General features: G+C 37.6%; 1 protein-coding gene across 4 annotated transcripts in view; it reads right to left on the bottom strand.

The window, feature by feature from the left end:
* Window positions 1–12,931, bottom strand: part of SLC4A7 (solute carrier family 4, sodium bicarbonate cotransporter, member 7) — an 89,603-nt gene that overhangs the window by 59,032 nt on the left and 17,640 nt on the right. For all 4 annotated transcript variants that reach the window (XM_011969853.1, XM_011969856.1, XM_011969855.1 and 1 more), the window contains 3 exons: window positions 5,191–5,329; window positions 4,164–4,324; window positions 1,688–1,876 (listed from right to left, as the gene is read on the bottom strand). In XM_011969853.1, coding sequence (XP_011825243.1) covers window positions 1,688–1,876; window positions 4,164–4,324; window positions 5,191–5,329 — 489 coding nt within the window. The remainder of the gene's footprint in view (window positions 1–1,687; window positions 1,877–4,163; window positions 4,325–5,190; window positions 5,330–12,931) is intronic.

The following is a 12,931-nucleotide window of genomic DNA, read 5'->3' as shown; positions in this document are numbered from 1 at the left end:
AGTTTGTAAGAAAACAACAGCAAATAACAGAAATTCTGTAATAAGAGAACCACAATGTCAATTTTAAAGGATACATATTCTTGAGCTCTCTAAAAGTATTAATAAATGTCCTGAAGTATGCTTCTCACTTCTAATATGTAGCAGATACATTAAAACAAATACATATAATTTATTTCACTAGCTAAGAGTAGAGTACTTCTCACCAACAGCAATATGGCAGTAGGTCTAAAATATTTCAAAAGGTCATACATACTTATAATTAAACCCCTCATATTTTCTACTAAGTATATCTTAAAATAATAACATTCTCTATGAAAAACATGCAAATATAATAATCAATTCCATATAGCCTAAGTAATCAAAGTTACGTGCTCAAGGGTTTTCAGAAATATTTAAAGGTTAAACTATAATCCATTAGAAAACACCATTTAAACAACAAGCTACATGCAGGAAAAACTCAAATTGTAACTATATTTCAACAAAAGAACATGCTAAAACAGCATTTAAAAGAAAACAGCCAATGTTTTATGATGACCAAATTACAACTGGACAATAAAGAGGAATTACTGCATATGTAAAGATTAAATAGGGTCCCTCTGGATAAATGAACTTATTTCACCAAAGGAGAGAATATAAACAAAAAATAAAAGACAAAAAAAGAGAGTTAAAATGCGCTATACATGGCTTGCTTTTACATTGAATTCTGGTCCATAAGAGATATTCTTTTACTCTTAAGATTGTTTAAATACACGATGACATAATTTTAAATGGATTAAAAAGGGTTTTCATGGCCAAGTGGAAGATACAAAAGATGATTATTGTCAGCTTTAGATATATTAGACCCTATCACCTATGCTTGCTTGTTGGTAGAACACTTAAAAGTCATACTATTATTTAAGGGATAAAAAAGATGAGCAGGCACCGTGTCCCATACTCCACTAGTCCTCACTGTAATCCTCACAAGCTTTGGGTAATAGTAGCAGCTTACAGCAACTGCTGGAGGCTACAGTACTTCATAAGCCACTCCAATCCTTTGCACCCGGGTTTTCCAGACTCACTGTCATCAGAGTTCTCAACCCTACTGATGCATTCCTCTGCTTTACACAGAAGAAAATAAGGAAAGGCAAAACCTCCAAGTGTGCCAGCATTAGGACACTGACAGAGGTAAACAACTGTAAAAAACACTGTCTTCCCACATGCCCCACAACCTGCCTGTAACCTAAGAATGAGAGTGGAAAGGCGGAATATGTAGACCTGGGTCTGAGCCATTCTCAATGGATTAGAAGACACCAACTACCCTTAGTGTAAGACTGCAACAGTCATAAAAGCCTTTCACAACTTGTACAAATAAAGAGCCGTGAAATCAGCAAACCAATCCAAAAACACTTGTTTATACCAGCAAACCAAGTATATTCAGGAGGAAAAAAAAGTAGGAAAAATCTAAAATAAAGGTTCAAACCCAAGATTTAGAATATCAAAAAGGTAAAATTAAAAATTATAGATCATAATTTATGCCTCTTTAATTAATTATACGAGAGGCCTTGAAAAGAAACAAAGCAGGGAGGAGAAATAATTCAGAGGTAGGTATAGTGAGTGTTTAAAGATCCCCAAATGTTAATCGTAATGTTCTGGAAAGCTGTTACAGTAGAAGTGTTAGCAAAAAATTGGATGCCACAACTTATCTCACCATTCCTTTCAAGCAAGTGAGGGTCAGAATGTTTCTTGCCTATATCTGCAAAAGATCGGACAAGGGGAATCCGACTGGTGAATCTTTTCTCATTCTGATGATGATGTCTCTTCAGAAGAGCTTCTCTGACATTCTCTCGTATAGACTCGTCTAATTGGCCAGAAGCTATCATGTTGTCTAATACCATATCTATTCAATGAAAAAAAATAAATTACTAAACACTCAGATGACCATAAAATACAGGAATAAACTGTGAGTGAAATCTTATGACAAAAATTAGAACCTTAAGTAACTCTAGAAAGTTTTATTATCACTATTAAAGAATCAATGCATAAATGAATATTATCCACCCAATAAAAAGGAATTATAAAGACTCCCTTATTTTAATACTATTAATTATAAAGAGGCTACTATTATATACTAATTAGCCTTCCTATAGCTGAAAGTGCTTTCCTGTATGAATACAATAAATTCTATTAAGCTGAATATTCAATAATACTACCTTCCTAAGATGTAAAGGTATTTTATTGCCAAACCACGTATTCTCCCCCAAAACTGTTCCAGCAGATGAGTATCAGGACCCACTCAGTCATTAACTGTTCACTGAGTGTCCGCTATGTGTTAGGAATACAGCAGTTTAACAATATCAAAACAGAGCCAAGTTTCTGCTCTCTTCGAGAGGTAGAGAAACCAACATACAAATAGATAAAACGTCATGAGGTCGTAAGTTCTAGGAAGAGGAGTAAAATCAGGTTATGAAGGGGATGTGGGGAATGGGGAAACTGATGGCAATGCCATTTTATACATTACTGAAGTGATTAAACTTTTTAATTTATAAAATATATATTAATATTTTTAAACAGTGGCACTAACTTGGAAGAAGTGGGTCAAATTTTCAAAACTATATGGTAACTCTAAAAAAAACCCGAAGGACCAGCGTAATAGGTAAACTGTTAACATTAACACAACAACTACAGTTTACCAAATAAATGAACACTAGATTATACAACATATACTAAAAGTACTACATGGTATTATGTGATAATTGCAAACCAAAGTCTGAAACCCACATGTATTATACAAATTCAATATTCCCAACCTTAACTTAATTTTTCAGTTACTCATGTAAGACAAGAAAGTAAGGACTGACAATTTAAATATTTGCAGCACACAGTCAAATTTTAATTGAAGTATTTCTAGCCTGAGAAATTGTATTAAGCTCATGGTTCTCTTGAAGACTAAATACCACAGATTTTTGTTTTTCCATGGGAGAAATCTATAATGGTAGTCACACCATCAAATTCATTACCACCGAACTTAATTTTGGTTTTCATTAATTTTAGTTAGTGGACAAAAAGCTGTATTATAGCTGCCTTTTTCTACTTTCTACCTCCACATTATCCTTCAAATCTCCCCCTTTGATTTTCATTGCTCAACCTACCAGAGCTCTTTCCTTGCTTAGACTGTTCCTAGAGAATAACTGGCCTATTGCTTCTAAACTCTTCCTAATCCAAAGTCACCCTACATTCTGTTGCCAGAATGATCTTCCTAAATGTATCTCAAATCATACTGTTCCTCAACTTAAAAACCATCAAGACCACCAAAATGCCTACCAAATAAAATCCTATTTCTTGGCTAGGCACCGTGGCTCACACCTGTAAACCCAAAATTCTGGCAAGCCAAAGTGGGCAGGTCGTTTCAGTTCAGGAGTTCAAGACCAGCCTGGGCTACATGGCGAAAATCCATCTCTACAAAAAATACAAAAATTAGCCAGGCGTGGTGGTGTACACCTGTGATCCCAGCTACTCAGTAGGCTGAGGTGGGAGGATCACTTCAGCCCAGGAGACAGAGGCTGCAGTAAGCCGAGATCGTGCCACTCAACTCCAGCCTGGATGACAGTGAGAGACGCTGTGATCCCCCCTCCCCCAAAACAAATAAACAACAACAACAAAAAATTCCAATAATTCAAGGCTAGTCACAATCCAATCTCTAACTGGGTTTCCCAACATACCTCCTACCACTACTGAAGAAATCTGTATATTCACACAGAACTGACTTTCCTGAGATTCCTGTCTATACTACTCTAGACTTCTTTACTCTTCCTTAAAATACTTTTTCTCTTGTATCACCTACTCCTCGTTCCCATGTGTTCACATTTTATGAGTAACTTGTACAGTTAATGTTCTCTGTGGCTATTCCCCACATCCCCATTCCAAAAAACAAGGAAACAAAAGACTCTTTTCTGAATTTCCAGAGAACAGACTCTGATTTGCTTGTGCCACTATTCACTCTCTTACTGATACTATACTTATGTCTGTTTAATTTAATCTCATCTGCAAATTTGTCAAAGACAAAAAATCTATCTTATTTCCTTATACTGTACTCCACAGAATAGAAGCTCAGCATATAGTTATTAAATGAATGTCTAAAATTCCACTACATCTTACATATTTTTTAAAAGTCAGTTTACTATAACCTGCTATTTCATCTAGAGTGCTTGCTCTCATATCCAGCATGACTGTTCCATTGAGGATGCAACTCCTTAGTTCAAAAAGACTGTGCAAAGAGAGAGTTGCCACATAAGGTTTACTCCATCGGTCACCGCCATCTTCAACATCCTCTTCAAATTTCAGCCATCTGAATGCATAATATATAAAAATATTTTATAAGTAATGAAGATTCCATTTGTTTATCTTAATGTGATAAAGAAAAATTTGTTCTTAAAAAAAAAAAGAAACAAAGAAAACGACGACCAAACAGACTATGGTTACAAACACATTTTCACAAATTATGCCAATGGTCTACTATATCTATAGTCACAAACCTCCTTTGTAGTTCCTCTTTCTATTCTAGCTATCATAATACTAAGTCTACAAAAACAAACTATGGAATTTCATATAGTTTCTACTTCTATTCCTCATCTAAACTTGCAATACACAAAATTGTAGACATTAAAATCTACAATGACATAATTTCTTTATTAAAGTATAAAGGATTATTTAAGTAAACAAATTGAGAATAAAGGGAAAAATTAAAGATAGAATCTCTACCAATTAATAAGGAAATTCTCTGCTCACTGGTTTAAAGCACCAGATATCTCATACTTTCAACTTAATATTCCCATTACAAAAAGAAATCAAGGAAAGCTAATTTAAAAATGAGATTGAGGCCGGGAACGGTGGCTAACGCCTGTAATCCTAGCACTGTGGGGGACCTATAGCGCTACGGGAGGATAACCTGAGGTCATGAGTTTGAGACCACCCCCATCAGCTCGGTGAAACCCCATCTCTACTAAAAATATAAAAATTAGTCAGGCGTGGTGGCGAGCTCCTGCAATCTCAGATACTTGAGAAGGAGGCTGAGGCAGGAAAATCACTTGAACCTGGGAGGTAGAAGTTGCAGTGAGCCGAGATCGCGCCATTGCATTCCAGTCTGGGCAACAAGAGCAAAATTCCGTCTCAAAAAAAAAAAAAGAGAGAGAGAGAGAGACTTAGCAGTATTACCTAGCAGTTTCTTTCCATTCATATTCTTCTCCATCTCTGTAACACAGTTCATCCATTTCCGTGAAGAGATCATGGGGAATATGTTCTTCATCATCATCTTCAGTACCAAGGATAAACTGAACTCTCTGGGATGGTGTATCTTTACAAAATAAGAATTCACATATACTCAAATTTTTCCTCAAGTCATTCAAAGATAAATTCAGTCATTCAAAGATAAATTCAGTTTTGAAAATGAAACACTTTTGTTACCTGTATAAACAAATATATTTTATCAAAACTCTCTTAATTATTAAACTATCACAATTCTGAAAGGAAATAAGAACCAACAATCCAGTAAAAAAAAAAAAGTCACAGAAAGATAACCTCCATAGAAGAAAAAGAAAATTATGTTAAAAATAAACAAGTCAAACTAACTTAATAACTGATCTAAACAAACAAAAATAAAAGTAACATTCCAAAACATGAACATAATGTTCAAAGGCAGCCCTTTTTCCTCACCAAAACTACATGGAAACGTTAGAACAGAATATTTAAAATACAAGCTAAGGCCAGGGACTGTGACTTATGCCTGTAATCCCAGCACTTTGAGAGGCAGAGGCAGGTGTATCATCTGAGGTCAGGAGCTTGAGACCAGCCTGGTCAACATGGTGAAACCCCGTCTCTACTAAAAATATAAAAATTAGTCAGGCATGGTGGTGGACGCTTGTAATCCCAACTTCTCGGGAGGCTGAGGCAGGAGAATCGCTTGAACCTGGGAAGTGGAGATTGCAATGAGCTGAGATCGTGCCACTGCACTCCAGCCTAGGCGACAGAGACTCTGTCTCAATAAAATAAAATTAAATTAAATTAAAATAAATAAAATAAAATAAAATAATAAAATAAAATGCAAGCTATGTTAAAGAGTAAAAAATAGAAAATCTCCATGTTCCAAAAAATGATGAGAAAACTCAAAACTTCAAGTATACAGAAACTATATTTTCCTACTATCATGGAGAAACAAAACTGTAAGCTTGGGGTTTGGGGAGCAGAACAAGTCACTACAAGGAACAGATAACCCACTCATGGCATCTGATATTAAACTACTCGTGTAGTATAGGAGCCCGAAACAGAGGAATTAGCATAAATACTAGCCCAGGACAGTTGAAAGCCCTAGGGCCCCATATAAACAAATAAACCACCACAAATAGTTACCCTGAATATGAGAGATGAGTTCTCACTCAAAATTTACACCTAAGTGAACAATCCTCCAAGTACTTGTGGATGCAACAAGGATATCTGAACAAGATAAAGAGTAGATTCGATGGAATTGTCTTTGTAAAAGTCAGATCTGAGAAAATTTCAGAGAATGCAGAAACAACAGATAAGAAGGAAGAAAACATAAAAGATTAAGAGGGATGCAGAAGATCAAGAACTCCAGGACAAGAAAAATATAAAGAATAGGAAGAGAAACATATAAAAAACATCTGAAAATTTTCCAGTATGTTTATGTCATGAGCCTTCATATTGAAGACATAACCTAAGACCTATACAGGATTAAAGAAACATATTGTGATTGAACTTCCTACTGTATTAAACTTTCCAGCATTTAGGTCTTGCACAAATCTTTGTCAGAATGACCCCTAAATGAAATCTCATTACTCACTGCAACTATATAGAAACATAATTGATTTTATGTCCTGTGAACGGCTAAACTCACTTAGTTCTCTTAAGTATTGTAGATTGCTTAGGATTTGCTACCTACATGATCCTGTATCTGCGAATAAAGGCCATTTTACTTTTTCATTCCAATCTGTATGCCCTGTATTCTTTCTTGTCTTCTTACACTGGCTAGGTCCTCTAGTAGAGTGTTGTATAAAAGTCATCAGAGAGGACATCCTTTCCTTTTCCCAAATCACAGAAAATACTCAGTCTTTCATTGTGAAATGTGATATTGACTACATGGTGGCGTTCTTGGTTTTTGGTTTTTGTAGATGCCCTTTATCAGGTTAGGGAAGTTTCCCGCTATTCTTAGTTTGCAGAGAGTTTTATCACGGATAGGTATCGAATTTTGTTAAAGGCTTACTTTGAACCTATTTAGATGGTTGTACTGCTTTTCGAGAAACTTTGTATTGTTAATGAGATTACTTAGTTACATTGACAGATAAGTTTAAGTTGTAAACCAACCTTAGGTTTCCAGCTTGGCCATCAAGCTAGTAACAAATTTAATCCACAAACCTGGTGGATTAAATAATACAAATTTATTCTCTTACAGTTTTGGATACCAGAAGTCCAAAATGAGGGCTAAAATCACGGTGTTGGCAGGGCTGGTTCCTTCTGGAGGCTCTAGGAAAATCAAATTCCCTTACCTTTTCCAGCTTCTGAAGGCAGCTTACATTCCTGGGGTCAGGATCCCTTCCTGACATCACTGTAGCCACTTGCTTCTTTCTGTCACATCTATATCCAGTCTGATCTTCCAATTCCTCTTACTAAGGATCCCTGTGACTATATCAGGCCAACCTGCATAATCCAGGATAAAATTCCCACTCCAAAATTCTTAACCTGGCCAGGTATGGTGACTCATAGTTGCAATCCCAGCACTTTGGGAGGCTGAGGCAGGTAGATTACCTCAGGTCAGGAGTTCCAGACCACCCTGGCTAACATGGTGAAACCCCATCTCTACAAAAAATACAAAAATTAGCTGGGCATGGTGATACACACCTGTAATCCCAGCTACTCAGGAGGCTGAGACAGAAGTATCACTTGAACCCAGGAGGCAGAGGCTGCAATGAGCCATGATCATGCCACTGTACTCCAGCCTAGGTGATACAGCAAGACTCCATCTCAAAAATAAAAACAAAAACAAATTAAAAAAAAATTAGGCCAGATATGGTGGCTCACACCTGTAATCCCAGCCACTTTGGGAGGCCAAGATGGGTGAATCACCTGAGATCGGGAATTTGAGATCAGCCTGGCCAACATGCTGAAACCCTGTCTCTACTAAAAATACAAAAATTAGCCAGCCATAATGGCGCAGGCCTGTAATCCTAGCTACTTGGGAGGCTGAGGCAGGAGAATAGATTGAACCTGAGAGGCAGAGGTTGAAGTGAGCCAAGATCGCATCATCGCACTCCAGCCTGGGTAACAAGAGTGAGACTCCGTCTCAAAAAAATTTATAACAAAAAAATTAACCTAATCACATCTGCAAAGTCCTCTTTGCCATATAAGGTAACATTCACAGGTTCAAGGGTTTAGGAGATGAATATCTTGCAGTCCATTACTCAGCCACTCCCATGATATATTATCCTTTTTAAACATTGCTGGATGCAATGTTGTAATTTTGTTAGGGATTTTCCAATCCATATGTGCAAAAATATTTTGTCCATAGCTGTATTTTTCCTGTAATATCCCTGATTAGTTTTGCTATCAGGGTAATGCTGGATTCATTAACAAAATTGAGAAGTGTTCCCTCCTCTTACGTTTTGTAGCAAAATCTCTATTATTTCTTTCTTAAGTTTGTTTTATTTCATCCTTGATGCCATCTGAGAGTAAATTTTCATTGTCAGAAAGTTTTAGACCACAAATTTAATGTCTTTAATCCATTTCTTCCTTTTTTTATTTACTTATTTAAGAGATGGTATCTGTTGCCCAGGCTGGAGTGCAGTCACACAAGCATAGCTCACTGTGGCCTCAAAACTCCTGGGCTAAAGGGATCAATCCACCTCAGCCTCCCCAGCAGCTGGGGAGATGCACATCACCACACTCAGGTAATTTTTTATTTTTTGTTGTGACAGGGTTTTGCTTTGCTGCCTAGGCTGGTCTTGAACTCCTGGCTTCAAGCAATCCTCCTGCCTCAGTCTCCCAGTGTTGAAATTATAGGCATGCGTCAACATGTCTGGCTTCTTTAATGCATTTCTGCTTGGTAGTTTATATTCTTAGAGGAACTTGCCCATTTCATCTAAATTATCGATTTAGTTGCCACAAAGCCATCCATAATATTTCTTATTAGTTTGCTTTTTTTTTTTTTTTTTTTTTGAGAGGGAGTCTCACTCTGTCACCCAGGCTGGAGTGCAGTTACACCATCTCGGTTTACTGCAATCTCCGCCTCCCAAGTTCAAGCGATTCTCCTGCCTCAGCCTCTCGAGTAGCTGGGATTACAGGCATGTGCCACCATACTTGGGTAATTATTTTTAGTAGAAACGGAGTTTCACCACGTTGGCCAGGCTGGTCTCGAACTCCTGATCTCAGGTGATCCACCTGCCTCGGCCTCCCAAAGTTCTGGGATTACAAGCGTGAGCTACCACTCCCAGCATTGACTGTAGTTTTGAAGAATGGACTAAAATGTCCCTAATATTTCACCCTTAATGAATTGTATCAGTTATCTTTTATATTAAATATTAAATTGAATAGACCTTGTATATCTTTAGAGAAACATGATCTTTGTTGAAACACAGACTAACCTATATATCCCTCTATACTTTATATTCATATAAACAACTCCCAAATGGGTTTTATCCTTCCGAAAACATGAAAATGTGACGTCAAAAACTACAGCTCGCTTTTTTTTTTTTTGAGACGGCGGCTCACTCCCAGGATGGAGTGCAGAGGCGCAAGTTCAGCCCACTAGCTTCTGCCTCTTGGGTTCAAGCGATTTTCGTGCCTCAGCTGGGATAAAAGGCACGCCTGGCTAATTTTCGTGTTTTTGGTAGAGACCAGGGTTTCACTGTGTTGCCCAGGCTGGTCTCAAACCCCTGAGCTCAAGCAATCCGCCCGCCTTGGCCTCCCAAAGTGCTGGTGTTGTAGACAAAACTGGGTTCTTGTCACATGGCAGGGAAAGATCAGGCACGCAGACACTTTGAAAGGAGTCCTGCTAACAGGCTGTCCACCTCACCAACTGAATTCCTGATTACTATCCAGGAACAGGAGGGGCCAGGCTGTTCCCTTCTGCAAATGGCGCGAACTTTTCACTGCTGCACCCCATCTTTCCAGTGCTCGTAGACTGTCTTGGGAGCTGTTTTTACTTGGTTGTCTCACTAGGATTATAGGCATTAGCCACCGCTCTGGGTATTTTTTCTTTCTTTCTTTCTTTTTTGAGGTGGAGTTTCCCTCTGTCGCCCAGGCTGGAGTGCAGTGGTAAGATCTCAGGTCACTGCAACCTGCGCCTCCCAGGTTCAAGCGATTCTCCTGTCTCAGCCTTCCAGTAGCTGGGACTACAGGCACGCGCCAACACTCCCGGTTGATTTTTTATAGTAGAGACGTGGTTTCACCATGTTGGCCAGGCTGGTCTCGAACTCCTGACCTCAAGTGATCCACCCCCTTTGGCCTCTCAAAGTGGTGGAATAACCGCGACCGGTCCTCTAATTAGTTTTCTAATTTCTGCGGGATGTATACTGAAATTTTCTAATACTGGTCATTTGTGGGGGCTTTTTGTCCTCTGATCAATCTGGCTTTACAGTTATCAATTTTAATAATCTTTTTTCAACGTACCAGATTTAGCTCTGATTGAGGTCTTGCTATTGTTTTTTTCTGATTTTTACTTTATTCATTCTCCTTCAATTTTGTTTCCCATCTTCTCCTTACAATTTGCCCTATATTTTTTCCTTAGTTTCTTAGGCTAGAAGTTTAAGTCCCTGATTTCAACTTTTCTTCTGTTCTAATATGAGGATTAAATGCTACAAATTTTTCTCTAAAGTACTGCTTTAGTTACATCTAACAAATCTGAAATTTAGATAGTCCTCACTCCGCACAGTACCATGTATAAGTCGTGTACATATCAGAACTGTCCTTACTTGGCAAAAATCTATCTCAGTTACCTGCCTATACTATTTTCATTTTCAATGAGTTCGAAATATTTTCTAATTTCTGTTGTGATTATTTCTTTAACCCATGATTATTGAGAAGTATTTTCTTCAATTTCCAAATACCTAGGAATTATTCTTGATGACATTTCTAGTTTAATTCTATTGTAATCAGAGAACATACTTTCACTTCTTTTAAATTATACTGAGACTTGTTTTATGGACTAGAATATGATCTTGGTAAATATTCCATTTGCACTTGTAGAGGATGTATTCTGCTGTCCTTGGGTGAAGTGTTTTATAAATGTCAGTATCAGTCTGGCTGGGCAGTGTTATTCAGGTCTTCCATATCCTTATTAATATTCTGTTTGTTTATTCTGTTAGAGAGGAGAGCTAAAATCTCCAACTCCAACTGTGGATTGATCTATTTCCAATTTTATCATGTATTCTGCACCTGTCGTTATATGCATACACATTCAGGCTTATTACATTCTGATTCTGGCTATCTGATTCTTATGAGCCATTATATGTTTTCTTTATGTTTCTTCTTGGGGTTTGTTCAGCTCCTTGGATCTATGAGTTCAATGTTTTCATTAAGTTTGAAAATTCTTCAACTATAATTTTTTCAAGTACCTTTTCTGATACCTTCCTTTCTGGGATTCCAGTCATACATGTTAGACTACATGATATTGTCCCACAAATTACTTATGCTCCCTTCGTTCTTTTCCAGTCATTCTCTGTGTTTCATTTTGGATAGCTGCCATCACTGTCTTCAAAACCACTGATCACTTTTTTTCCTGCTGTAGCAAATCTTCAGTTAATCCTATCCAGTGTGTTTTCCATTTCAGATATTCTATTTTTTCCTCTCTAGAATTTCCATTTGGGGCTTCCTCCTATTTCCAATAGCTCTCTTTAACACAATCATATTCTTCTCTATCCTTTTGAGCATATTTATTCTAGTTGCTTTAACATTCTTATTTTCTAATTCAATCAACTCTGCCATTTCTAGATCTGTCTTATTAATTTATTTTTCTCCTGGTTTTGGCTCATACTTTCCTGCTTCTTTATATCCCTGATAATTTTTGGATTCCAGATATTGGGAATTTAACATGGTCAGGGGACAGATTTTATCTTTCTTTTAGTAGTGTAATACTTTGCCCTGGCATACAGTTAACTTAATTCTTTCAAGACCTGCCTTTAAGAATTTTTAAAGCAGATTCACTGCAGTCTTTAGTGTAAAACTAATCTAGACTCACTACTAAGGCCAGAGCCTCCTGAGAACTCTATCCAATACCCTGTATATGTCGAAGTCTTTCCACTGTGGCTGAAGGGAACACAAACTATTCACAGTCTTGTGTGAAAGTACAGAAACTGCTTAGCCTACTACTACTTTCTGGTAGGTTTTTCCCAGGCCACAGGTAAGTTTCCTCTCACACATGGCTAGACCAGTGATCAGCCGAACACTCAAAAGGATCCTTCTTCAGATCTTTGGAACTCTTGAGTATTCTCTGCTCTCTTGAACTCAACACCTCAAATTCTAGCCTCTTTCACCTCCCCAAATTCCAATCTATGCTCCTCAACTCTAGGTTGTTTGGGTTCCCCTCCCTGTGCTGTGGCCTGGAAACTGTCCCTGGGTAATAAGCTCAGGTCTTCATAGGTATTATCTCACTTGCTTCTCCCCTCTCAGAAATCAAAATCCTGTGCTGCTTTTTGTACAATGTCTTAAAACTACTGTTTCATACATTTTATCTGGTTTTCCAACTACTTTAAATGGGATGGCAGTTACAAACTTTCAGTTATTAGAAAAATGAATTCTGGGGATCTAATAATGTACAACATGATGACTATAGTTAATAATATTGTAATGGCGGAGCACAGTGGCTCACGCCTGTAATCCCAGCACTTTGGGAGGCTGAGGCAGGCGGATCACTTGAGGTCAGGAGTTCGAGACCAGCCTGACCAACATG

This window comes from Mandrillus leucophaeus, unplaced genomic scaffold, assembly GCF_000951045.1.
Source record: "Mandrillus leucophaeus isolate KB7577 unplaced genomic scaffold, Mleu.le_1.0 Scaffold915, whole genome shotgun sequence".
In the NCBI taxonomy this organism is placed as follows: Eukaryota; Metazoa; Chordata; class Mammalia; order Primates; family Cercopithecidae; genus Mandrillus; species Mandrillus leucophaeus.
Note: the sequence above shows the minus strand (reverse complement) of the source record. Positions and strands in the feature narration are given on the sequence as shown.